We start from the raw sequence: 27500 nt of genomic DNA on the forward strand, positions 1-27500 counted from the left end.
AGAGAACTCGACATTAGAGACATTCTTGACGTTTTCTGTCGATGGAATGGAGTTTAATGTTACATTGAATGAAACCATACCACGATATTCTCTCCCGAAACACATTAACACCAAGTCACTTGTCCAGTATGCCTACTGGCTTGTTGCCTTACTGCAGGTAAGTGAACCTGCTTGATAGTTGGATATTTTTTGCTTTAATTTGATAGATATCATCATCATTATCATTCTCCATCGTAAAGTAATTCTTGACACTGGAAGTCTTACATTTTTGTGTGCTCTTTATCGCGTCGCTTTGACTTCTGACAGAGAGCACCTTTCGGATAATATTTGCAGCACTTCCGAGCAACGTATTTTATCGGGACGAAAAAGAAAAAGGAAAGAAAAGGAACTTTATTTGAGTGTCTAGTCGTTCTAGCGCTGGAGCACTAATAACCCACTTTCGATATATTAAACTCATACAAGTCCTTATATTTATTCCCCAGAGCTTCGAAATGATGCCTTTTGTTTAGGACTGAATTTTAATATATCGAAAGTGGGCTATTGGGGACACTGTAAACTGAAATTAACAATTAACACAAATCAAGTCAAATGTCAAATGTTGGTTTTTGAGTGGAGGGGAAACCGAAAAACCCTGAGAAAACCTCTCGGTGTGGAGAAGAGAACCAACAAACTCAACCCACATATGACGCCGAGTCTGGGAATCGAACCGGGGCCACATTGGTGGGTTGTGAGTGCTCTCACCACTGACCCATCCCTGCACACCAATCCTTCTATTCCAGCTTTTTTCAGGTACTCGCGATCTGTGTTCGCTTTTAACCTCACACAATCTATATATAGTTCCTCTGACTCCAATTGGTGGTAGTTATTTCTGACAAAGTTCTTGAAATTTATTACGACGATGATGATGACGAGGAAAGATAGCTGTATGTAAATACATAACCCTAGCCTGAGAATTGGTACTACTAATTTTTTGTGGTCCCTAAAACGACAATGTTGTTTCTATGACATTTATTCAGATTTACATAAGTATGCTCAGTCTTCCTTACGAGTACTTTGAACAAGCCTCCATAACATTTGTTGCAGACTGCTTTCACCGGCTATTTATACGTTTCCTTCATCTTCTCTACTATCTTCTGCGACTTTTCACTCCTTTCGATTATCTTTTAAACTTCGCGCGCTGCTTCTGTTATTATTATTATCATCATCATCATTGTTGTTGTTGTTGTTGTTGTATCCAACTCAAGTCTTCTTTTCCTTGCAGTTACCAGTGCAATTAGGCCTGTTTTACCTAATTTATAGGCAGCGTTATATTCGGAGATGGTCACCAGAGATGTTCACCGGCCGAGTGGTCACTCTAGCTGCTTTGCCTGCTGGGAATGGCGATGAAACCGAGAGTGAAGGTAAGAAGCGATCGAGACGGGGACGCAACCGTTTTGCTGATATCGTTACGCTACGTTCCTTTTGGAGAACATCTTTGCAGGATGAACAACAAATTGCTGCACGGGGGTTTTAGGGACCTGCTGCTCCCACTTTTATCTGGCATTGCAGGGATTACTCCGTCAGGAGACCATAACCGGGAGCCTACAACTCCATTACTACGTCTAGGTAACGACATTTTCACATATGGAGATCTCGGGTTCAAGACAAGTCCTGGCCACTGGTTGAATTTGTTCCTGGTAGTCCCTGGTTGAACTTCTCAGCTGCACTTGTAAAAAGCCAACTGGTTTGCCTCCGGCCAGTTGGGATTCTTATCAGTTGTTGTTGAATGTTCTTTTCTGTTGTGATTGTGTTTCATTGGCCCTGAAAAGCCCCTATGGGGAGTGGGCAATTAAGTACGTATTGTATGTTATTGTAAGTGACCATTCTCAATCCCGTAAGTTCTAATTTCTCATGCAAGACTTGTGATTTTCTGGAAAGGTCTGCCATGGTTTCGCGACAAAATCAATCTCAAAATAACTCGGTCTGTAAAAATACCGTTGCACAGATACAATTAAGTTGTACGCTCCTTGTCATGGGCTTCTGACTCCGTTCATTCCAAGCCAGACCATAATTCCATTATCTCTATCCACCACAGATATTCCTCAAGTGTTCAAGTCCACCGCTGATCATTCTTCTCTCAGACTATCGTTTTGCAGTCTTCCAGCCAAAGTACCGCTGGTTACGGTGTTGGCGGGCTTACTGCTGTTCCTATTTGATGGTCTGCAAGGCGCCTATGGTGGATACCTGTACACCTACGCAGTCAAGAGTGAAGTAGACTTCTCATCCAGTCTCGCTGCCTATTTGAATTCTTTATTTTGGGTGAGTACGTTGATTTTTTATTTATCATATGTTAGCCATTGGCAATTACATCAGACGCAGACAATCAAAATCAATTGTCCAATCATATTGATGACCACGACGATGACGATGACGATGACGATTACGACGACGACAAAGACGAAGACGATGATGATGACGAAGACGACGACGACGACGACGACGACGACAAAGACGAAGACGATGATGATGACGAAGACGACGACGACGACGACAAAGATAGTTGTATAAAGTAAAAAAGCAAAAACAGCAGTAGACTAGCAACCTTTGTGGCATGATTATGGTGCTGAAGCAAGAATCCCCTTAAAAGAAGGGGTTCCTCTCCACTAACTGAGATAATAATCTCTAGTAAAGTGGGTAAGTGTGGGGAAAATACTGTGTGTGTGGATGGTCAGTTGAGGGAAAATCATAACCAAAAATTAGTCTGTAAAATGAGGAAGAGAAATTCACAAAGCAAACTCTCAACCTCACAGTGGAGGTAGCAAAACAAAACAATCTCTGTGTGAAAATAAAAACTTTAATTTCAGAAACAGCCAGATAGTACATGTTTAAGAAACTAAGTCAAGTAAGAGGGATAAACAAATATTTGAACATGAAAATTATTCGTTCTTAAAAAATAAGAATAAGAACGAAGGGTTTTTGCAGGGATTGTTTCGTATTTATTATTCTTATTTTTTAAGAACGAATAATTTTCATGTTCAAATGTTTGTTTATCCCTCTTACTTGATTTAGTTTAGTTTCTTATACATGTACTATCTGGCTGTTTCTGAAATTAAAGTTCTTGTTTTCACACAGAGTTTGTTTTGTTTTGCTAACTCCACTGTGAGGTTGAGAGTTTGCTTTGTGAATTTCTCTTCCTCATTTCACAGACTAATTTTTGGTTATGATTTTCCCTCAACTCACCATCCACACACACAGTATTTTCCCCACACTTACCGACTTTATTAGAGATTATTGCTTCAGTTAGTGGAGAGAAACCCCTTCTTGTAGGGGGATTCTTGCTGCAGCACCATAATCATGCCACAAAGGTTGCTAGTCTACTGCTGTTTTTGTTTTTTTTACTTTATACAACTATCACACCCATATTTTTTCTTAAAACCCAGTCACGTAAATGTGACGAAAAACTTGTTTACAAATCTCAAGTAACAAAATGCCATTAAATACCGGTAACTATAAAGCAACACTCAGCACAGAGATATTTACTCAATCATTTGTTTTTATTTTTATTTTTTTTTTCAGTGCCTATTTGCTGTTGGAAGATTTATTTCAATCTTAGTTTCGGTGTTTTTGGTACCAGATAAAATGCTTTTCGTAAATTTGGTAAGTCGATGTCTTTATTAAAGCTTATTGCACACCAAATGCAGAAATAATGACAATTAATCAACGTCTAATTGGTGAGCAAAGGCTGTGTTGAAGGGTTTTCTTAAAATAGAAAACAATTCAATGGTGCTACTGATTAGCACTGCGTTTGTTCAGTTCACAGTTAAAACGACAGCATGTTATACCCGGAAATCTTGGTATCGTTTTTGTCGGGTGATACCAGGTTGTCTCCTATGTAATAGAGTAATATTTCGCAAATATTTATCGTATTAGATATCGATGTTTTGGTGTGTAGCATCGTAGGTTATTTTTACGAGATTTTCTGTACTTCGGACCAGCTTGTTGGGCGAGTCAACATACAAAGAACGAGTAAAAACTTCGCGATAATAAACGCCGAAACGTCTAATAAGTGATTTATTATCCAGTTTTTTTTTTTTTTGCAAACAGAGATTTTATGAAAAGAAAAACCTTTTTAGACTGAGAGTTTTTACATAAAGCGTGCGGTGAAAAATTGTGAACAGATTGGTTTTGCAACTGTACAAATAATTAAATGGTCAATATCTTAAACTTTTTTGTTCTCGTCTCGCACGATAATGGCTTGTACGCACTGTATGATCACGTCAAGAGGTGAATCCACTTTACATCACGTTCGTACAGAATAAGGGGCGATGAATAGGCCGTCAATTTCCGAGTTCATGTCTGCCTCCTCTTCAAAGCGAGTCCAAGTGCGAATTTTTTGTGATGGTAATTAGTTCTACTTTACATTTGAACGAAAACTAATTTTCATAAGAACAGCTTCGCACTTAAACTCGCTTTAAAGAGGAGGCAGACATGAGCTCGGAAATGGCCTATTGCCTTTGGTCCGGGAAACGTCACGGAATTCTGTATTCATTGTAGAGTGGGAACCCCGCTACGACCTGTGGCAGATGAACTGGAAAACAAAACGTCTCCATAGTCAGAAACTATATTGCTTTGTACAACATTGTTCATCAAGAAGTTCTTGACAAGAGGCATGAGCTTGGAAATGGCCTATTTCTTTGCCTGATTGTAAATACATTTTCTCTCTTTCAGTTTGGATGCTTTGTAGCTATATCCTTCATGTTATACCTCCACCAATTTTCCCTCTCTCTGTGGATCGGCACTGGGGTCTTTGGTTTGTTCATGAGTTCGGTATTCCCAACCACCCTGTCCATGGCGGAGCACTATATCGATGTCACAGGTACAATTGATTCTAAACTCAACTTTCCCATCTTCTCGGTTATCAAGAAAGGATGAGGTAAGGAAGGGGACGGATCCTTCATACATGCGCCTCTCAGTCCAATGATAGTTTTTTTTTAAATCTAATTTTAGCAACGCAGTTATTTTAAGGGTGTGTTCGATTTGACCCTATTCCGGAATAAAAATACGTGGAGTGATGATTAAATAAAGGTATGTTTGACGTTTTGGGGCAACAAGCATTAGCATTTTGGCAGGCGTTTGACAATTTTAATGTGGATCTCCGTACAAACAAAGTAATTCTAACTTCAATTCCATGTATTCCTATTTCGGAATACGGTAAATCGAACTCACCCTAAGGGCGCATTTTTTTATTAAAAATTCTGGAATGAGAATGGCCAGAATGTAAAATGCGTTAGTTTTTCTATTCCGCATTCCTATTCCGGAATGGACAAAACACCATTCTATTCTTTCTGCTCCCAGGGGCAGAATAAACAGAATGTTGCGAATGAAAATCCAAGATGGCTGACGGCGAGATGAGCGTTGCGGATTCAAATACGTCTAAACCGGAGAAAAAAATCAGGTTACACTTTTGGAAACAATTAAACATTACTTATAATTTCATTGTACCAAAAGTACGAGGTATTTTTCAGTAATGTTTCGTACAAGAAAAAGGCAATTTGGCAAATGTATTTTGCAAATATCCTTTGTATATGGGACTGCCAAAACATTCGGCAAATCCAAAACAGTCTCCCTATTTTCTTCCTCGTCTTTATTTACCAGGAAAATTCCTACGATAATGACTGCAATGCAGTGGCAGCCTCTTCATCGGCCGCCATATTTGTTACGCAATGTTTACTCTTGCCAGGACCGCGCACCTCGACGGGCGTTTTTTAATTTATGCAGACAATCCGAATTATTCCTAGCATTCCGTACCAACAATTCTTATTCCAGAATTGTGGATAAAAAATGCGCCCTAAGATTGCCGGGCCAGTTGTAATGACGTAATATAATTTTAAATATGCGCGGCATTGGGAACGACAGTTTAAAATTGCTCAGTGAAACTAAGAGTAGATTTTAAAATCTATGAACTACCTCATCCTTTCTTTCGGTTATGTATTACCGTAATGGTGGGGTTTTTATAATTTGAAGTTTATGGTGAGGTGTGTATGAAGGAGCATGCCAAAAACTGAAAAGAGCCAGGGGGGTGTAGTTTTATCAAGTGCCATGCAGTTGTACCCAGGACCACTGATTCACAAAGAGAGCAAGATTCACGAAGGGCATCCGCTTTCAAATTAACCACCCAAATCATTTAGCCATGATTCATGGTTAAAATTTAGCAGAATGCGGAAAATATCGGTGAAAAATTGAAATTTCAGTCAGTATGCCTTCGTCTTGTTAGGTTCCATAACAAGCATTCTGATTGTTAGTTCTGCTTCTGGTGAGATGGTTTTCCCACTTCTAGTTGGCAAGGTAGGGTGTTGGCAGTTGGGACGATTCAGTTGAGTGAATAAAACCATTATGTAAGCATTTCATACTTGAGACGAATATCAGTTCCTGAAGCATATTCAAATTCTTAAACAGTTCAGAGAATTAAAATGATCGCTCGTTTCTCCCACTAAGAGTACGACTTTGATAATCTAATTTCATGCAATCTTGGCTCAAGATTAAAGTTTCCGTGGTGTTTCCGAACCAAGCAGAATCTTGCGTTTTTGACTCACGGCATGGAAGGGGGCTATACGCGCCGTTAGGTTTATCAAATAAGGGGAAGATCAAAATTTCAGTTCACCTGACTGAAGTTGGATCCACTTCATTGATTTCGACTACTCAAAAATTCCATAACCAGTAGGATTGGTGACAAGTAGAATTAATTGATAATGCGATTCCATGCAATCTTGATTTAAGTTTCGTTGGTATTTCCGATTTTCAGGCCTTTACCAGAGACGGCCCCTACTCATTTCTGGTAATCGGGTTCTTGATTTGTACGTTTGCTCTTATTGTGTTCTTGTTCCTGCGCATGGCCGCCAAGACCCAAATGAATCAATCAGGTTGGTAGATATGTAACCACGCGAAAGATAGATTTAACAACTCTTCCGCTGAAGCATCAATTTATGACTCAGACAATTCCGGTCCAAAACGGCTTTTGACGGCCTTTTTTTCTCAGAGCTGCAAAAATGTTTTCAGCTCGCTTTGTTACTGACGCGTTCCTTGACCATATTAGGTACAGCAGGTAAATGAACTGGTAACCTGTGTCCGGCAAGCCAATGAAAATGCTGGAAATCTGATATCCGTAGTTCAGTTTTTAGTAAATGCGAATATACATGTGCCAATTGTGGTAAACTCCTGCGCACGATCAAAGTGCAGCAAGACCATCAATGCGGGTGTAGTCCATGTCCGTCGTGCCACGAAACATTGGATCTGCGTGAGCATCACGTGTTGTATACATTCCTTTCATTCATCGAGTCCTTCACGGGAACGGTTAACACATACACCTTATTCCAAACGTAAAATTCTAAAGAACATTTAAACTTGAAAGCGAGGCCATAAGGGCCAATTTGCGTGGAAACAAAACTAAATACTAAAATGGCGGCCATTTTGGAATAAGGTGTACGAGCCCTAAAAATTTGACCTGCTCCCAACTGGGTGTTTTCATAGGTCAGTTGGTAGAGCATTGCATCGGTATCGCAGAGGTTATGGATTAGAATCCCATGGGTTGAAGCCACCCGAATTTTCCAAATGTCAAAAAGAGACAAATTGCTTAAATTGTCAAGATAAGTGTCAGGATTACTACGCAGACGAAGTTTCTAAAAAAATCACGTTTTATCCCACTGGCATCGTATATCACAAAAAAATGCTAAATGCAAGAAATTAAAGTCCTATGCATAAATAGTGTAAATACCATTCTCAATTTTCACTCAGTTGACCAGCGGCCTTAACTTTTCACCGGAAGAAGAATAAAGTTTATTTCATGTATTCAAACGAGAATAATAACTTGAGACTAACATGAACGCCACAACATCATGTAACAACAAACTACAGATTTTAAATTTATGCACCGGAGGACTTCCACCAAAGGCGAATATTATTTCCCTATTGCAGTACACGACCTTTACCGCGCAGGCGCCAAACGTCTGTGTCACTGTAACCAGGCCTCTGACGACTGTGAGTACGCTCCGCTGATCACTTCCGAAGCCGAAGAAGAAGAAGCAGAAGAGACGGGAAAAGATGGACCAATCAGCGCAATGCAAGCCCAGAGAGTGGTTGAACTGCAAAGTTGACAAAATTAATCTCAAAAAAGATGAAATTAGTCGGAATTCGTCTTTCAAATGATAAATATAACTGTTGTAGGATATTATAATGTGTTTTTTAAAGAGTGAGTAGCTGAAGTTGATCAATGTTATAAATCAAGAGAGGATGAGGTAAGTGAACGGATGTCCATTCACCATCTTAGTTTTTAAAATCCATTTTTAGTTTCGCAAAGCTATTTTAAGTTCTCGTTACCAATGCCGCGCATATTTGAAATTTCATTGCGCCATTACAACTGGCCAATCAGGTGCCTCGCTAAAAATCTTTGGAAGAGGTCCATGTATAGGGAATCCGTCGTCTTACGTCATCCTCTCTTGTCCGGAGCCCATGAGTATGAGTTGGCCTCCCCCATACAACCCCTATGAGTCATCCTTTCTATTTTTAGAACGCTGGGAGTTCTTCCGCTCTGCGCGCACTGTTTAGTATGCGGGCCAATCAAAATAAAGTAATTTTGAAACGAAGACAAAAATAGCACAAACAATGTATGCTAATTGTTTAAACTGATATGAAGTGTTTTCACGTAACGTTACGGCGGCCATGTTAGTGTCCCTAAACAAAGGAACGGCGACCATGTTGGTGGAACCAACGAATCCTCCGGGGATTGGGGTCTATTATCATGCAAACGTTTTGTTTTGCCCGCAACCCGGCACACCGCGCCCCAGCTTTTCCACCAAACCAAATGTCAGCTGGAGTTTTTACAATGACTGCAAAATTCTCGTTCGCCCATTGGCTAATTTTTATTGTCAATAAGCGGACAGACACAAATTTATAATTTATACGATATTGACGCGATATTCCTCGTGTCAGATTGAAGTTTCTCGCATTTTTGTCTCGCGTTCTTCTCGTGTTTTGTCTTAATATTGAGCCCCCTGCCTTTTTCTTATTGTAAAAAACAAATTGATGTTAGTTTTTCATGCGTCTGTCCTGTATTGACGATGAATTTCGTCATAATTTTGTCAAAGTAGTCTGCGGATCTACAGCTACTTTGACAATGTTATGACGAAATTCATGATCAATAACAGGACAGACGCATTAAAAACTAACATGAATTTGTTAAATGGCCTCCTCGAATGAGCTCTAAACTTGAGCCCGTGATATGGTCACGTGATACTGGTCACATTGGCATACATGGAGGGTGGACGTACGGTCATACTGTGACCAAAACCAAACTTTCAGATGGGTTACCATGTTTTCTTAACTATGGTGCTCCGAGCTCCGCTAAAAATGAAGAAATTGGAACTAGAAATTGACATTTTGAAGGAGAAGCGGCTGCTAATAATACTCAGTCATCCTAAAATCACATTTGATGAACAGGGTTTTGTTAAGCCGTGATTAGTCTGAGTGATCTGGTAGTAAACGCGTGGTCTTAAGTAAAGATTGATTTTGATGTACATATATACCTTAAGGTGATTCCCTGGTTTTGCATTGCACAACCCTACTGCACATAATGTCTATCGTCACTGGCGCGCGCATTATCTCGCGCACATTGATAAAATGGCGGATTTTCATTGAAGCCAAGCTTAATCTGTCAAGGAATCGTCATCTTCTCCTGAACGAGCACGGTGACGCCCCCCCCCCCCCCCCCTCCCCTTTTTAATGGTGCTATGTACTCGTAAAAGGTACACTGAAAGCATATTTTAAGAAAAAAAAAAGTTGGATAGTAGAAGTTGTAGTATTTGAATAAAGGCATGCTATGCGAAAACAAGCACGGTGACCCATCTTTTTATTGCATTTTTTGAATGCCCTGTGCATGAATATCAATTGTACCAAGTTTGACAAAAATTTGGATAGTACGTCATTTTCAAGGGAATTCCCTTAAACCTGCAAGTTTCCTAACTCTAACAAAATCCCTCTTGGTGGCACAAAAAGCCTTATAAGGTGCCTCATAATGTCCTCCTCCTTTTTTGCAACAAACCAATTTGTGGCACTTCTCAAAGGGGTACCAACAAAAATAATGGATGTCTTTTCCACCACATCTGTCAATCCAGTGCCAGCTGTTGACAATTCAAGCAATAGAGGACTTTTTTCGTGTTTACATAGCCTCATCTTAAACACAAGGGGGAGTTGGGAGAATTCGAGACAGTAAGTTATGGAAAAAGTCCTCTATTGCTTTTAATTTATATTTCTCAAAAATAATTCGACATGTACAAATGAAGGAAATTGGTGGTTTTTTTTTACTTCTTGAATGAAACATTTTCTTGATACACGACCAAATTTCCTGCCAGCCAACCAAAACGCACGTCTGACAACACATAACCAATCAAAATTGTGTGATGTCACAGTCATTTTACACGCTCTCATCTAAATTCAAAACGGCTATTGACCAATAAGACTGTGCGTACTATCCTAATTATTTTATAACAGGTATTACACTTTAAAACAGTAGTCATGCATCTATTGTCGTATATCTGGAGCTAACAGCTGCTTCTTTTTTCGTAGTAACGAATGTTTTATGCTGCAGTATTCGTAACACACTGTATTACAGGGCCCGAGGCTTTTTTGGAATGAACTATATGTGGGCACAAGATTGAAGGGCAGCAAGCAAGGTTAGAGAGGTTTTGCCTCGCGTCTATGGCAAACGGGAAATATCAGGTTGGAACTGACATCAAAGAAACTTGTTTGATTTGGCTCAATTTATATTATGCCTGAAATCTACAAATATCGATCAAGTTGTCAAAGTTACAATAACAGAATTTTCATGTTTTTTTTTTATTGTCCAACAGCAACCTGGCGTCTTCCGTTTGCTGCTTGCAAAAGAGTGATAAAACTTTGTATTATTTTACAAGTGTAAACTCGTCGTCTTGTTTATGCTTATGTTACCGCGTGAACCTTGTCAACCTGGCCATAGTAACACGAAGCGTAGACAAAGGCAACCACAGTGCGAGATACTTTCGTATTTTTCTACCAGAGTCCTCTATCTCCATAGGAGCTGTGCTTCTAGGCAAGTAGATTAATCTTCAAGAGAGGTGCAAGGGCAAAGTGACTAATTTGCGACCTTCTAGATTAGTATATAAGACGATAACTTTTCTATCAGAACAACCAAAGTATTGAATAAGTCACAGTAAGAAACGTTTGCTTGATATTCAATTGATGATATAACCTCTTTTTTTAGGGCTTAGTGCGACCAAGGCCACTTGCCATAATTCAGCTGCCGAATTATTTGCGAGAACTCAGTAACCCACCATCTATTTATCGAACAAATAACTTAAAGGCGGCTTGTACAGATCACACAGTTTGGAGAAGAAAGAGGGAGAGGAATCACTTATCGCCTATTTTGCTTTGAACTGAAGGTACGTTTTCATTCACCGATTATCAGTACCGCGAGTGTGAACTTAAGGAAAAGTCAGTCTCTCAGTTTATCCGTTTATGCTCAATGGCACCAAGCAATAGCACTGACCCCGAAGTACAATGTGAATATCACAACGATACGCGCACAGAACAAGTTTTCAAGTTAACTGCCTACTTCATCATCCTGTTTGGCTCTCTAATAGGCAATGTGCTGGTCATACTTGTTGTTGTCTTGAACAGACAAATGCGAACTGTCACAAACTATCTGTTCGTGAACATGGCCGTTGCCGACCTTTTGGTGACAGCTTTTAACATGCCACTCGTAATCAAACTAATAGCGACTCGCAGCATCGACTGGTCTGCCCCTTTGTGCAAGATGTTCCCTTTCGTACAATCACTGTCTTTAGCAGGCTCAGTTTTGACCTTGACAGCTATCTCTATTGACCGTTTCCTAGCTATCATGTTCCCTCTCAAGCGGTACGTAACATTTTCCATAGCACGTATCATGATTGCAGTGGTGTGGATAGTTGGAATCGCCGTCAACTCTCCAATCCTTTACGCCATGAAAATGGTTTTCTACGAACAAGCCCAAGAAAATTACTGCTTGGAGGTATGGACTCCGGTCTTCACAGAAAACGCGGCCAGGGACTTCACAATCGTTCTTTTCCTAGCTTTTTATGTTTTTCCCCTTTTAACTATGTCCGTTTTGTACAGTTTCGTTATTCACAATCTTTGGGTCAGAAAAGTTCCTGGAGTTCAAACGCAATCAAATCAACTTCGCGCTGACAGGTCCAAGAAGAAGGTTCTGAAGATGCTACTCGCAGTTGTGGTGGTTTTTGCACTGTGCTGGCTGCCACTTTACATCGTGCAGTTTATCACATTCTTTGGCCAAGAAACGTTTCCATGTGGTGCCCCGGCCACTTTCGGTTTTGTGGGCTACTTTCTTGGCCATGCAAATAGCGCCATTAATCCGGCCATGTATGCTGCATTTAACAGTCGCTTTCGCAAAGCCTTCAGAGACGTGTTGCTTTGTCGTTGTCGTCGGAACAAAGTACAACACCGCTCTTAGGCTTGTGGCACCTCGCGCCGGTTTGATCATTTGTAAAGTTTTAATTAAGAACTAAATTTCTTTCAAAGGTACATAAAACATTTTCACGGTAAACTCATCATGGGATTGCGTATCATAATGGCTTTTCAAGAAAATCGGGGATAAATATGTTTTTGTCTTTTTTTTTCAGCTTTTTAGAGAACTTAAGAAAGACAAAGTTATAGCTTTTTTATTACGTTTTAAATACTCCAATTCACTATTACATCAGTTGGAAATGCCCCTCAATAAATAAGGATTTTCAGTCATTTACCATAAACGACAGCAGGGTCGAAACAGGGCTTTTGCGTCTATGGCAAACGGCAAATATCGCGCTGAAATAAATCAAAGAAACTTGTTTAATTCGGCTCATTTTATGCCTGTAACCCCTCAAATATCGATCAAGTTCTCAACGTTACAATAAGACAATTTGCATGTTTTTTTTTTTGGTCAAACAGCAACCTGCCGTCTTCCGTTTGCAGCTGCACGTAAAAGAGTGATGATAAAACAGTTACTCTGCCAGTGAGAATTTTATAATAAAACTCTGTATTATTTTACAAGTGTGAAGGCTGTCTTGTTTATGCTTATGTTACCGTGTGAACCTTGTCAACCTGGCCATAGTAACCACAAAGTTTAGACAAAGGCAACCATTGTGCGAGATACTTTCACATTTTTTACCAAACTCTTCTAATCTCGATAGGAGCAAGTAGGGCAAGTAGATCAATTTTCAAGAGAAGTCATCGCAATTTTTCCTGTCTCGAGCGCACGCAAAGTGACTAATTTGCGACCGTCTTAAGACAATAACCAATTTTAATATCTACTAAAACAGTGGATAGCGTTGAACGCGCGCGCTAATTGGTTAACTCGTAGGTGATTATCCAACTACTATTATTCAACACATTGTGACAATGTCCAAATATGGTCATAGCGCGCGCAATATTCGTCGTGCGGACTCAACAGATATCCTGCGATATACGTAATTTTGTGTGTCACGGAGAAAAATGGCAGTTTTTACAGCTTTTTTTCCAAAACAGCTGAAAATTGTGCTTTGTCATCAAGGTGTTTAATATTAAAACCATTATCCTGCTCAATCTTGCGGAATATCGCCTGATTTTAGCCAACTCGGCCAACGACGATATTCCGCGCGATTTCGCACTCACCTCCGAGCAATTCGCGCGGAATTTGCGCCCGAAAATGTTGTAATCTTTGCAGGTATAAATGAATTAAAATCATATTTTTGTACTGTATTATCTCACTGTTTTAGTATATACTAAAACAACTATTCACTTCAGTGTTCGTGGATAGTGGTAGATATTTAACTCGCCGCCTCGCGGCTCGGTAAATATCCACCACTAGCCACCTTCACTTCGGTGAATAGTTGTTAACTATCAGAACAACCACTGAAGTATTGAATGTTTCACAGTAAGAAACGCTTGCTAGATATTCGATTGATGATAACTAATTTTCTAGGGCTTAGTGCGACCAAGGCCACATGTCATAATTCAGCTGCCAAATTCTTTGCGAGAACTCAGTGACACTTTGTAATCCACCATCTATTTATCGAAAGAATGAAAAAGCCTTGATCGTGCTTTGTTCTGTCATAAGTGACACCAGGTAGTTCCGAGAAGTTTCGGAGGCACGCTAACCCGAGCCACTCAGCATTCTTTACTTGTGAGATTGTTCCGAGAAAACTAAAACACAAGTCAACCTGGGTTCTGTACGGTGGCCCGTAAGGGACATGGCATTTCGTGATCAGTTTCCCTGCTTCCAATTTTCAAACTCGCAATTTTGAGTTTCTGAAACTTGAAATTTTGAGTGCACAAACGCGAAATTTTGCATTTTCCAAATCGAAATTTGAGTTTGCAAACTCGAAATTTTGAGTTTACAAACCGGTTAGTGTAAAATACAAACTGCAGACAAGGGATAAAATGAAGACTAAGGTTATAATGTAACTGTTGAAAATGCCCAAACCCTTAAGAAGTGCTAACCTTAGGCCTACTTAAAAAATTAACCACAAAAATTTTTTTAATTTGTGGTTTTCTGAAGTAAGAAATCTGGAAAAGAATAGAGCTTTTTACCTATATGTTTTCCCGCGGAGATTCCATTGACCTAAGTCTTCAGACCTTATCAGCAGTTATTGACTAAAGTGACCAACGCGCTTATATCTGACTTGGTTTATTTCAAATCGTTTCTTGCATATTCTTACTACCTGTCCATTAACAGTAACGATGCGCACACAGCAGCTTTTATTTTTCCACTTGTGTGTGGCAAATGTCCCTATAATGACACAAGCTTTTGTATTCAGAAGTGCATACCTCAAAAATAGGTAAATATCCTTCAAAAGGACAAAAACATTGTTTCGTTAGAAATTGTGGAAAATTTCAAAGATGCTTAACAAAAGGAGTAATTGATAAAGGTTCCCTGTAACATTGAATCAGACTAATTTAAAACTTCTACACCGAAAGAGTCCATGGAAATTTCCATGTACGCTGTAACATTGAGACTAATTTAAAAATTCTTGACCAAAAGGGTCCATGGAAGTTTCCATGTACCTGATATGTTGAGTGCAATAGGTATATACTCTTAACACGTACCCTGTAAACATTCTTTACCAAAAGAATCCATGTAAATGTAACGGTTGTACAAAAACTAGACTTCTAGGGTTAATGGAAATATGTACCCTGTAACTGTGAGACTAATTGAAATGTTTTTTTATACCAAAAGGGTCCATGGAAATTTCCATGTGCTTTTAACAGTAATATGAAAATTATTTTCAGAAAGGGTTCATGGAAATTGCAATGTACCATAACAATTATATCACATTTAATTACATAACAATTACAATCATTATTGCCATATAAGGCAATATTTCCAGAGCCAGATCTGTTCCCTCTTCATCACTGTCTGATTGTGCTTTACATTTATGGGCAAGGGTTGTGACTTCCTTCTTGTGTGCATTAACAGGCCTTTGTTTCTCAGACATGTAAATGCTCATTGTTCACTTTAAATTCAAGAGATGGCTTCAAGCAGGAAGAAACTGAAAAATATATAAGAGAAAAAATAAGCATGTTAATTGTCAGAGACTAAGCTTAGTTTGATGACATTTTAACTCTTACAGCTGGTACATGTATATTTACAGTTCTTATAATTTGTTCAAGAACTAAACTACTGAGTTCTTTATAGACAAAAAAAGTGCGTCCTGTTCTTCTATACCTGTTCATAGCATGCGATATTTATGAAAATTGCAGAGGCTGGAAGGAATATAATTTTTCGATAAGGCCAAGACTTGTTATATTAATGAATTTGACACTAAAGAACCTTTGACGGAATAATTATTAGCTTCATCCATAAACATGTACTTATTACACGCTATGGAGGAAAATTCATGTCCAAATTAGGAAATCAAATCGAAGAAATGAAATAAAACAACACAAGATGTACATTTATACCTTAAACCTGCAAGTTTCCTAACTCTAACAGAATCCCTCTTGGTGGCACAAAAAGCTTTATAAGGTGCCTCATAATGTCCTCCTCCTTTTTTGCAACAAACCAATTTGTGGCACTTCTCAAAGGGGTGCCAACAAAAATAATGGATGTCTTTTCCACCACATCTGTCAATCCAGTGCCAGCTGTTGACAATTCAAGCCATAGAGGACTTTTTCCGTGTTTACATAGCCTCATCTTAAACACAAGGGGGAGTTGGGAGAATTCGAGACAGTAAGTTATGGAAAAACTCCTCTATTGCTTTTAATTTATATTTCTCAAAAATAATTCGACAAATGAAGGAAATTGGTGTTTTTTTTTGCTTCTTGAATGAAACATTTTCTTGATACACGACCAAATTTCCTGCCAGCCAACCAAAACGCACGTCTGACAACACATAACCAAACAAAATTGTGTGATGTCACAGTCATGTTTACACGCTCTCATCTAAATTAAAAACGGCTATTGGCCAATGAGAGTGTGCGTACTATCCTAATTATTTTATAACAGGTATTACACTTTAAAACAGTAGTCATTCATCTATTGTCGTATATCTGGAGCTAACAGCTGCTTCTTTTTTCCTAGTAACGAATGTTTTATGCTGCAGTATTCGTAATACACTGTATTACAGGCCCCGAGGCTTTTTTGGAATGAACTATATGTGGGCACAAGATTGAAGGGCAGCAAGCAAGGTTAGAGAGGTTTTGCCTCGCGTCTATGGCAAACGGGAAATATCAGGTTGGAACTGACATCAAAGAAACTTGTTTGATTTGGCTCAATTTATATTATGCCTGAAATCTACAAATATCGATCAAGTTGTCAAAGTTACAATAACAGAATTTTCATGTTTTTTTTTTATTGTCCAACAGCAACCTGGCGTCTTCCGTTTGCAGCTGCGCGTAAAAGAGTGATGATAAAACTTTGTATTATTTTACAAGTGTAAACTCGTCGTCTTGTTTATGCTAATGTTACCGCGTGAACCTTGTCAACCTGGCCATAGTAACACGAAGCGTAGACAAAGGCAACCACAGTGCGAGATACTTTCGTATTTTTCTACCAGAGTCCTCTATCTCCATAGGAGCTGTGCTTCTGGGCAAGTAGATTAATCTTCAAGAGAGGTGCAAGGGCAAAGTGACTAATTTGCGACCTTCTAGATTAGTATATAAGACGATAACTTTTCTATCAGAACAACCAAAGTATTGAATAAGTCACAGTAAGAAACGTTTGCTTGATATTCGATTGATGATAACCTGTTTTTTAGGGCTTAGTGCGACCAAGGCCACTTGCCATAATTCAGCTGCCGAATTATTTGCGAGAACTCAGTAACCCACCGTCTATTTATCGAACAAATAACTTAAAGGCGGCTTGTACAGATCACACAGTTTGGAGAAGAGAGAGGGAGAGGAATCACTTATCGCCTATTTTGCTTTGAACTGAAGGTACGTTTTCATTCACCGATTATCAGTACCGCGAGTGTGAACTTAAGGAAAAGTCAGTCTCTCAGTTTATCCGTTTATGCTCAATGGCACCAAGCAATAGCACTGACCCCGAAGTACAATGTGAATATCACAACGATACGCGCACAGAACAAGTTTTCAAGTTAACTGCCTACTTCATCATCCTGTTTGGCTCTCTAATAGGCAATGTGCTGGTCATACTTGTTGTTGTCTTGAACAGACAAATGCGAACTGTCACAAACTATCTGTTCGTGAACATGGCCGTTGCCGACCTTTTGCTGACAGCTTTTAACATGCCACTCGTAATCAAAGTAATAGCGACTCGCAGCATCGACCGGTCTTCCCTTTTCTGCAAGATGATCCCTTTCGTACAATCACTGTCTGTAGCAGGCTCAGTTTTGACCTTGACAGCTATCTCTATTGACCGTTTCCTAGCTATCATGTTCCCTCTCAAGCGGTACGTGACATTTTCCATAGCACGTATCATGATTGCAGTGGTGTGGATAGTTGGAATCGCCGTCAACTCTCCAATCCTTTACGCCACTAAAATCGTTTTCTACGAACAAGCCCAAGAAAATTACTGCTTGGAGGTATGGACTCCGGTCTTCACAGAAAACGCGGCCAAGGACTTCACAATCGTTCTTTTCCTAGCTTTTTATGTTTTTCCCCTTTTAACTATGTCCGTTTTGTACAGTTTCGTTATTCACAATCTTTGGGTCAGAAAAGTTCCTGGAGTTCAAACGCAAGCAAATCAACTTCGCGCTGGCAGGTCCAAGAAGAAGGTTCTGAAGATGCTACTCGCAGTTGTGGTGGTTTTTGCACTGTGCTGGCTGCCAGTTTACATCACGCAGTTTATCACATTCTTTGGCCAAGAAACGTTTCCATGTGGTGCCCCGGCCACTTTCGGTTTTGTGGGCTACTTTCTTGGCCATGCAAATAGCGCCATCAATCCGGCCATGTATGCTGCATTTAACAGTCGCTTTCGCAAAGCCTTTAGAGACGTGTTGCTTTGTCGTTGTCGTCGGAACAACGAACAACACCGCTCTTAGCCCTGTGGCACCTCGCGCCGGTTTGATCATTTGTAAGGTTTTAATTAAGAAATAAAGTTCCTTCAAAGGTACTTGTTTCATAAAACATTTTCACGGTAAACTCATCATGGGATTGCGTATCATAATGGCTTTTCAAGAAATCGGGGATAAATATGTTTTATTTTTATTCAGCTTTTTCGAGAAGTTAAGAAAGACGAAAGTTATAGCTTTTTTATTACGTTTTAAATACTCCACTTCACTGTTACACCAGTTAGAAATGTCCCTCAATAAATACATAATACACTGTATTACAGGCCCCGACGCTTTTTTGAAACGAACTATATTTGGGCACAAGATTGAAGGGCAGCAAGCAGTGTTCTCCAGAAACTCCGGCGATCTGCGAAAATCACCATGTACTCGAACTGGGCGCAACGGCTACTAGGCTAGGGCTGCAACGATACATTTTCTCACGATGCGATACCTATCTCGATACATTATTACATAAATAATTATGTACAACGGGAAGATATTTTCCGACGAACAGCGTGTTTTGTCCGTGGGTGCGCAAGACTGTGTCAGCTGACAATTAACACGATGTACCCATCTTGAAAAATACGTGTCAGATCGAAAGCTATACGAAGCAAGGAGGGAACTTTTTTGCCCTTTGTTTTAAAACTAGCTTCAAAAGGGCTTATTTTTGCGTAAGGAGTCATAAAGACAGTGATTTCTGAATGTTGATGAAAAAAAAAAATTAATAATAATAATAATAATAATAATATCGAGACACGTTGCTTAAATATTGCTATTCGTATCGTGGCAAAAAATATCGCGATTCACCGGTGCACTGGTGTATCGTTGCGGTCCTAAAGGCTACTCAGGGAAAATTAATGTATATGTATTTTGTGAGGCCGGCTTGGCAAGGAAAGCAAATTTTCGCCGGCGCCATGTGCAGTTTTTCTCTGTGTATTTCAAGTTTTCGGGAGAATCCTGAGCAAGTCCAGCTCCATCAACCGCAAGCTTTTAATTCCATCAGAGTTTAAAGGTTTGTCCTTTGGTCAATTTCACACGCAATTTGTCTAGAAAATTCTGAAAACAAGATCTAATTGTCCTCTAGTAGGAGGGTCTGAATGGGGTTAAAGGCCCACCTTCAACCGACAGGCATTGCGTGCCTCGGAACAATTTACATATATGAAAATTCCACCCGAATAAGAGATTCATCCAATTAGATCGCTGTGATAAGAAATACAAATTTCCATAACAAAAACAAACGGTCGAAAAGTCTGTCGGTGGAAAGTGGGCCTTTAAGTGTTTTGTGTTATTGGACCATAATTTTTAGTGTTTGCTGCGAAATTGGCCAATTCAGTTTTTAATGTTTACTGTTACTGGAGAAAATACTGTTAAATGTTTGGAGGATTTTTCGTGGAAACCCCATAGGGTCCCATAGTCTTTTAGCATTGTATATTCTTATCTGCTCTACCAATCTCGGTAATAAAATCACTCATGACCTTTGAGCCAGTGCTCAATGCCTGTCAAAGGTTCTGTAGTCTCTTTTTGCGACCCAATATGGCGGACAGCTCGGGACGACATCAGGGCGAGGCCACTGAGGCCTCAACAAAACAAACATGGTCACGTTAACAACGTCGGGGGCAGGGGCCCGTTTCTCGAAAGTCCCGAAAACTTTTCGGGCCCGAAAAGCCATTTGTGAAACTGCCAACCGCTCGTTTTGGAAAGGCGACCTTTTAACATGTTTTCAAGCTAATTAAACGAAATACGTCTGTGAAGTTTGGCGACTTAAATCCTCTCCGTTCTTGAGATACAAAAGGAATTGTGACACCCGAAAATGCCCCGAAAAGTTTCGGGACTTTCGAGAAACGGGCCCCAGGGCGGAAAGAGACCGGGCGGTGAAACGAGCGGGTCCGAGCAAAAAGCGTTGATGCAGTAGACTGGGCTCTACTAAAAAGCCTTTTCAAAATGGCGGCAAGTATTGAGGTCGGCAACTCACTCGAAGGATTGGAAGAATTATTTTTACAGGACATCACAGACGACTTTTTTTATTTGAACGAGGACGAAAAATTCTTCAGATGTTCCAGACACATAGCTGATGTTAATGTAACAAACATTTTCCCTCTGTTTTTGATTGGTTTTGTCCTATGACCTGTGGTCTTTAGGTAAATCCAAGTGTTTTGATTGGTGCTTTCTTGTTCAGGACTTAACCATACAAGCCATTTCCATGGAAAAGGTTTATATAAGCCATGATTTTTTTTATATTTTGTTTATATTCTGTTAATTAACAAAGCAAAGGAACTCATTTAGTGAAAGGTGAGTATTTTTACGACTCATGCTGTGTATTGAAGGACCTAAAAGGCAAGTCAAAATACAAGTAACAACTTGGAAATATTAAGCTCTCAAAAATGACAAGGGTGCGATATTCCTCAGTATGGCTTGGGCAAACTTGGTTAGAAAGTAGTTTATCATATGGTACTCAGGTCATGGTTGTTTATTGAATTTGCAGCTTTTCAAAAACAATAATCATTACATAGCTTCCAAAGAAATGGTAGGCATAGCAAAATCCCAACCAAGAAAGAACCAATCACAATGCTTGCATTTACCTCAAAACTACCTTACTGCAGGAGGAAAAGCCGGCAGAGCAAGCAACCCCCCACCCTTAGCTCAAGGTCTGGATCCGCCACTGATTACTACAATATTTTCTGTAGTTGAATGATAATTAAGCTAATTATGTGCCTTACTGTGAGTACAATAGTTGTGCAATGATTAATTATGTCTTTAGAAATCAGTTATGTTCAGAGATATTATTGGCACAGGATTTGGGTAAAGTGTTTTTCATTGTCATTATTGAAAACTTACTGAACACATGCAGACCTGAGTGCAACTCAGGCTAAATGACATACCATCGTAGCTTACTAGTTAGTATGAAGTTGTACAGTTAGCATCAAGAGAATTTGGTATGCCTTTTTATGGTTAGCTCTCACAAGCAGAAATGGTAACATGCTATTTTCAAAACAAAATAGAAATAGAGCTAAATATTGTCACCTATTACCATTAATTACCAGTATCTGAAAATAAAAGTCCTGCCTTCACTGTGTACACTGTGTACACAGTATGACATTGCAAATCTCCTAATTTGCATAATCCAAAGAAAGAAATTTAAACTGGAAATAATAGCCAAGATATTACAAACTCATAAATGCTATCGCCCTCATTTTTTGAATGACCTTTACAAAGAGTGATAAATGTATTTTTTTGGATTATAGACTCTATAACTCAATAAGACTGGAATTTTGCAGAGTGGTTAAGCATTTGAATAAAAAACCCTCTGAGGGGAGTGTGAATGTATGGCAAAAACCTCTACTTCGTGTACGAAATACAGATGACATAAAATAAATGGAAACAAGCGACAAGAAACAATATCACACCAAAATATAATGTCTTGCAAACAGTGGTTAAACAATAATTATGTTACCATTTGCGTCTGGTGCCCCAAAAAGGAGCCATATTAAATTAACGGTAAACACAAACTGTCCAAGTTAAATCAAGATCAGTATGTTGATCTCTTCTTGGAAGATGCTCATTTGATTGAGCAAGATGGAAACATAATTTCCTGTTCCTCATTTACATTGGTCTGCTTATAATTTCTTGATAAGCCTTGATAATCGAAAGGCAGGAAGACCATTCACATTATAACTGTAAGTGAAGCCTGTCATATTTCGTGAACCTCCACACATTTGTCGCTAGCAGGGAAAAAACGACTCAATATCCTGATTAAATTTCTTGGGAATTACATATAAGTTTCCATATTTAGCTTTGAACTCATCTGTGTTGATATAAGCCACCACTCACCGGTGGCTCAGTTGGTTGAGCATCGTGCTGTCACACGGAAGGTTGCAGGTTTGAACCCCAACCGGATCAACACTCAGGATCTTAAAATAACTGAGGAGAAAGTGCTGCCTTTGTAATTTCATCTGCAAATGGTTTACCCTGCGAGCAGAGTCTCTTTCGATCTTCCTAGATAAGTCGGGAAGAGGAAAATAGACTCTGCCAGCCGGCTCGACATTTCGTGTTGAGCATGCGTTAAAAATTCAAACCTATTCGGGAGTCAGTCACGCGTGACTAGCTACCGCAAAACCACAAAACAAAACAAACAGCGGATATTTTCGAACAACTCTGGCAAACACACGACAACCAAGGAATCATTTCCTCAAGATAGTTCAAGTTTTAAATTGCGATTTCAATTTTTACTGAAAAAATCAATAGGTTTCTCAATTCTGGTAAACTAGCTTCTGTCACCGACATACGGAGGAAATACTCATGGGAATTTAGACAGTTAAAAATTGTCTAGCCTGTGTACAGACCGCCCCTCCCCTCAACAAAAAATCGGAGAGGAACGGTCTGTGATTTACTGTTGATAATCGTGTTCCATACCACGTGATTTTTCCTGGAATGTGTGGAAAATGATTTGATTGGTTATTACCCATCGATCATTACATCATTGAAACAACGAGTTTTGATTGGCTTTTATTTTTATTTCTCCACAACAACACCGTGAGAACCACCGTGAGAGATTTTACGATGAGTTCGTTCGTGTGTACTTCGAGCACGGTACAAAATACGAATAAAAATCTTTTTGATTGTCAAAGAGGTTTTTCTTTTAAAGTGAGAGCCGAATTGTTGTCTATGGAGTGTAAAGTGGAAATCGATTCGACATACATTTGTAGGAATTGTCAGCGCAAAAGAAACGAAAGCGCTCTTCACGAGGTGAATATAGCACTATTCAAAAGATTGTCCACTCGAAAACGTCTCCCGCTATTCCTTACCAGTCAATGTAATCCCAACCAGCCTAGCCATTCTCAAGTACAATCTACAAAGCGTGATGCCATGCAAGATTTGAGAATGTACACACCGAGTAAAATAACAGCTCATCGGCAACGATCTGTGCTGTTTTGAAGATCAGAGCCGTACCTGGTTGGAAGACTTGCAAATACATCCTCTCCTTTAAAGAGTGCTTCTATGCTATAAAGCCAAGGTATCTTAAAACTATCGGAGACGCTCTTCGATGCACGTTTCAAATCTACCATTGACCACCATTTTGAGAATTTAGCTCCAAACGAAATATGAGCCACGCAAATTTTGGTCAGCGTAGATTACTAAATAATGTATGCAAAATTATTCCGGAACACGATTACTAACGGTAAATCACAGACCGTTCCTCTCCGATTTTTTTTTGAGGGGAGGGGCGGTCTGTACACAGGCTAAAATTGTCACGCTGTTGTAAATTTAAAAAATATTGATGACGCGGGGCGATTGATCATGCGCACAAATTAAAAAAAAAAAGGTTTGGCAAGTTGAAACTGGACTGACTCATCCATTTCTTTGGATGAGCGGCAAATCAAAGAAAGTCGAGCCGGCTGGCAGAGTCTATTTTCCTCTTCCCGACTTATCTAGGAAGATCGAAAGAGACTCTGCTCGCAGGGTACAAATGGTTAGACTTTCAAGTCTTCTCGGATAAGGACTATAAACCATAGGCCCCGTCTCATTAATGTCTTCTATGTTCATAAGTTTCCTGTGGGACGTTAAAGAACCCATACACTAATTCAAGAAGAGTAGGGGATGAAGTCCCCGGTGTTGTGGCTGTGCTGTTCCCTCTGGCAGCAGAAGTGGCCGGCTTGGTGGTGGTGTCTCCAAAAAGGCTTGTGGTGTATGAGGCCACCTAAACAGAAACAGCCACAAGTCAAAAAGGGACCTTGCCGAGTGCCGGAATAAATTGTACTGACTAGATGTCACCTTGAAAACAATACAAAACAGAGAGTTACTGTATTGATATGTACTAATTGATTGAGTAAAAGGGCTAGATCAGCCTCACATTTTCTTTTACTTGAAATAAGCCCTCAAACCCCCCAAACATAGATGCCTCTGATCCTTGAGTGTAAAATAGCTACTACAATTATTATTTTACAGTGGACTGGCAATTGAAATTAAAATTCAAGTACACTTGTCAAGCAGCAGCATGTTTTTATGCTATATGTTTTAAGTTCTCTGTGCGGTGTTACTAGTCAAGCCTAACAATAAATACAGTCATTGTTATTTTTTAAGTTATGTTCCAGGGCTTATTCTTTTAATTATTTTATTTATGTTTCACACAGTGGAGCAAAATGTGATCATATTGATCGGCCACAGGTTTGTTTATTTTGTTTGTGTTACCAAACTGCACAAAGGCAAAGAAAACAATATGGGGTTTGGGACAGGATAGGGAGTCTTAAAACGTAGCAGTATAATGATAGGCTACAAATTGCTTTTCCTCAGGGGAGGATATTCTACAAGGAACTGGAATCATTGCTTTGTCCTCAGTTGGTACAAAAATATGAAGGAGTTCCGCCATGGAATAGTATGGCTTTTTTGCATAGTTATACCTAAGAGGGCAAGGACATGGTATTTACAATAACTTATCAGTTTTGCGTTGTTTTGCTGTGATCCATTTTAAGTCTAGCCTATATATTACCTTGAGATCAAACATTGTTTGCCATGTTATTAAGTGTTCTGACACATCTGTCCTTCTGTGGAATGTTTGTTGAAGCTCTAAACTTGTTTTCTGGCTTTGAAGTAATTAAATGATTGGTTTAAGTTGGCAACACGTTGATCTGTCATTGACTGCAGTGGACTGTTATCTTTGAAGACATACATAAATTCTTGTGTCTTTTCTGTGGGGTTGTTTTCATGCAAAGCCATGTCAAACTTTTCGGACAGAGTATTATAACAGCAAGCTTTACTCGCATTTTATTTAAATTATCAATATGAACATATAAGCGCCCTGATTAAACCGTATTTATTGTTTTTTGATTTTCTCAAGTGGGTGAAATCTTGAAAATAGTTTTTTATTGTCTGTAAAATTGACTGCGGCGGGGGATTCGTCGCGAGCGATTTTAAGTGAGCAAGTTTGAAGTTCTGAAACGCTGCTATATCCAAATATAACCAGCTGGTTTTTTACTATGTTATGTAAAAGCTATCGGTCTTAAACATATGTAAAATTTAGAGTGGAGTAATGTGGAGTACTCTTAAAAAAAGCAGCGGAACATGGCTTGGTCACGATGAGCGGGACATACCTGCATTCGACACTGTCTTACTTAACTCAAATTTAAGCAAAAATTTGGTTTTATCAACGGAGTTGATAATGTAAATTGGCCACCGTACAGAGATTCTAAAAGCTGACGTTTCGAGCGTTAGCCCTTCGTCAGAGCGACAAAAAAATAGATCGGTTTCAAGTTAAGAATAGAGAATAAAAGGTGCACATGTGTATGCTTACGTGGTCGTCGAAAACTCAAATTTGGTGATTCCACGTCTGTTTAATTTGCGGTTCACCGCCAAAACAGGAGTGAATTAGGTAAGGGTGTTCTTGTGGCATGAGTGGGCTCCCCAGTTCAGTCACAAATGAGTCTATTTTTAGAATACTCGTTCCCGCGAGAATGAGTTTTCAGGTCCCTGAAGAACGAGGCAGAAGTCGCATGTGACATGGCTTCTCCTGATTGGTGGTGGAGTGGTGGTCTTTTCTTTGTTTTCGCGCGTAAAGTGTATCTAAAAATAAGTCCATTTGTGACTGTGCGGCTTGGGCAAGACCTCAAATTGGTAGAAAAACACTCTTATCTATATTTTGGTCACTCTTGGCCAAAATATGTGCTAAAAAGAATGCGCAAGTGAAGCATAATTATTTACCTATTTTAACCAATGATATTACTGTTTTGTGGCGTTGGCGATGCCGAAGCTGTCGTCGTTTCTTAAACTCCCTCTATGGGCGTTTTTCTGAGCGGCGGCCATGTTGGGTGGACTATACGAATCCTCTGGAAATGAAACTTAGTTATTTCAGTGAATCAGTATGTGAGTCTTTGACGTCCCTTTTCCCTGGATCCAACCCTCTGAGGTCCAATCGGTCAGTTTTGAACGTGAGTAATGGCGGACGGTAAAATCCAAAACTTACACTCAAAGTAAACGGCCTGTGGATAAGAATCAAAGCTCTAAATTTTGCCAGTCGGGTGTTGAGCAAACACACTTTCAAAATCTGAAGAAAAAAAGGAAGTTATTTTCCTTTATCGTAGGGGCACTTTAATCGGAAGATTAGAGGTTCGCATTTGAATCGTTTGACCCCCCCCCCCCCCCTAGGGTGGACGCACCGCTTAGTTTTTGCTTAGCACAAGTTAACATTGATATATTTTTTTAAATCGTGGAAACAACAGAGCCGCCAAGTTCATATGACTGAGAGGAAGTTTGGTTTTGAATTTTAGCGCTTAAAATTATTGGCGTCAAGTCTCAACAAATCAAGCAAACTAAAACCGTAATCTATCCTAAGGGCGTGGCCAAAGGGGAAATGTTTTTTGACCAAACATTTTACCGTTTGGCCACCTTGTTTGCTGCTGTTTCATAAAATTTGAAGGCCATCAAACATTCTATCAAACAACTTAAAACATTTCTTTTGTTCTCGTGGTCCTCGTGTTTGATGGGCCAACTTTTTTTCGTTTGGCCTGCCGTATCAAACATGTTTGGCGCGCGCATGCGAATTTGATTGACAACTAACGAATTTTCGCTAATAATGGAGAGGAAGTTTTTCATTGCCAACGTTTGTTAGCGTAAATTCGTTAGTTCCCAGTCCGTTTCAGTGGTGTATTTGAATTTAAATTTATCTGTAACTGAATAATAATCACTTCTGATGATGTAAGTTGTAACATACGAAACGTCAATTTTATAAAAGTTATGCAGCTCAAGCAAAATTTTGTAACCGCTGTTTGTGATTTATTCTTATTGAAACTTAAATGGCTCAAGTCAAAGTAATCGATCGTCTTACGTGCTCGCGTTTGCCATTGCTTAGCTCCGCCTGCGCATGCGTGCAGCGAGTTCTGATTGCATGGTTCACTGCTTTTCTTATCTCTGTCGTGATTGGCCAGATTAACAAAATAAATACAACTATTACCAGGTCATTCTGATTAGTCCACTGGATTTGTT

General features: G+C 39.4%; 3 protein-coding genes and 1 long non-coding RNA gene across 4 annotated transcripts in view; 3 read left to right on the top strand and 1 right to left on the bottom strand.

Annotated features, from left to right (window-relative positions):
- Positions 1-8222, top strand: part of LOC138056850 (major facilitator superfamily domain-containing protein 4A-like) — a 12964-nt gene extending 4742 nt beyond the window's left edge. Inside the window, exons 4-11 of the mRNA XM_068902769.1 lie at positions 1-157; positions 1262-1400; positions 2075-2298; positions 3556-3636; positions 4708-4855; positions 6254-6324; positions 6782-6899; positions 7951-8222. The exon at positions 1-157 is cut by the window's left edge and continues 116 nt beyond it. Coding sequence (XP_068758870.1) covers positions 1-157; positions 1262-1400; positions 2075-2298; positions 3556-3636; positions 4708-4855; positions 6254-6324; positions 6782-6899; positions 7951-8129 — 1117 coding nt within the window. The 3' untranslated portion in view covers positions 8130-8222. The remainder of the gene's footprint in view (positions 158-1261; positions 1401-2074; positions 2299-3555; positions 3637-4707; positions 4856-6253; positions 6325-6781; positions 6900-7950) is intronic.
- A 1510-nt stretch (positions 8223-9732) lies between these two features.
- Positions 9733-12664, top strand: LOC138056853 (QRFP-like peptide receptor). Its single transcript, XM_068902772.1, has 2 exons — positions 9733-10703; positions 11270-12664. Exon 2 carries the CDS (start codon positions 11531-11533, stop codon positions 12512-12514), a length of 984 nt encoding a protein of 327 aa, XP_068758873.1. The 5' UTR covers positions 9733-10703; positions 11270-11530; the 3' UTR covers positions 12515-12664.
- A 2024-nt stretch (positions 12665-14688) lies between these two features.
- Positions 14689-23617, bottom strand: LOC138056854 (uncharacterized). The gene is made up of 2 exons (XR_011133540.1): positions 23475-23617; positions 14689-15566 (listed from the first exon to the last, which is right to left on the bottom strand). It is a non-coding gene; the product is annotated as an uncharacterized lncRNA (long non-coding RNA).
- Positions 16351-22559, top strand: LOC138056852 (QRFP-like peptide receptor). The gene is made up of 2 exons (XM_068902771.1): positions 16351-16704; positions 17274-22559. The coding sequence occupies exon 2, from the start codon at positions 17535-17537 to the stop codon at positions 18516-18518; it is 984 nt and encodes a 327-aa protein (XP_068758872.1). The 5' UTR covers positions 16351-16704; positions 17274-17534; the 3' UTR covers positions 18519-22559.
- Positions 23618-27500: the final 3883 nt, after the last annotated feature.

The sequence above is a fragment of the Montipora capricornis genome, chromosome 7 (assembly GCF_036669925.1).
Source record: "Montipora capricornis isolate CH-2021 chromosome 7, ASM3666992v2, whole genome shotgun sequence".
Classification (NCBI taxonomy): Eukaryota; Metazoa; Cnidaria; class Anthozoa; order Scleractinia; family Acroporidae; genus Montipora; species Montipora capricornis.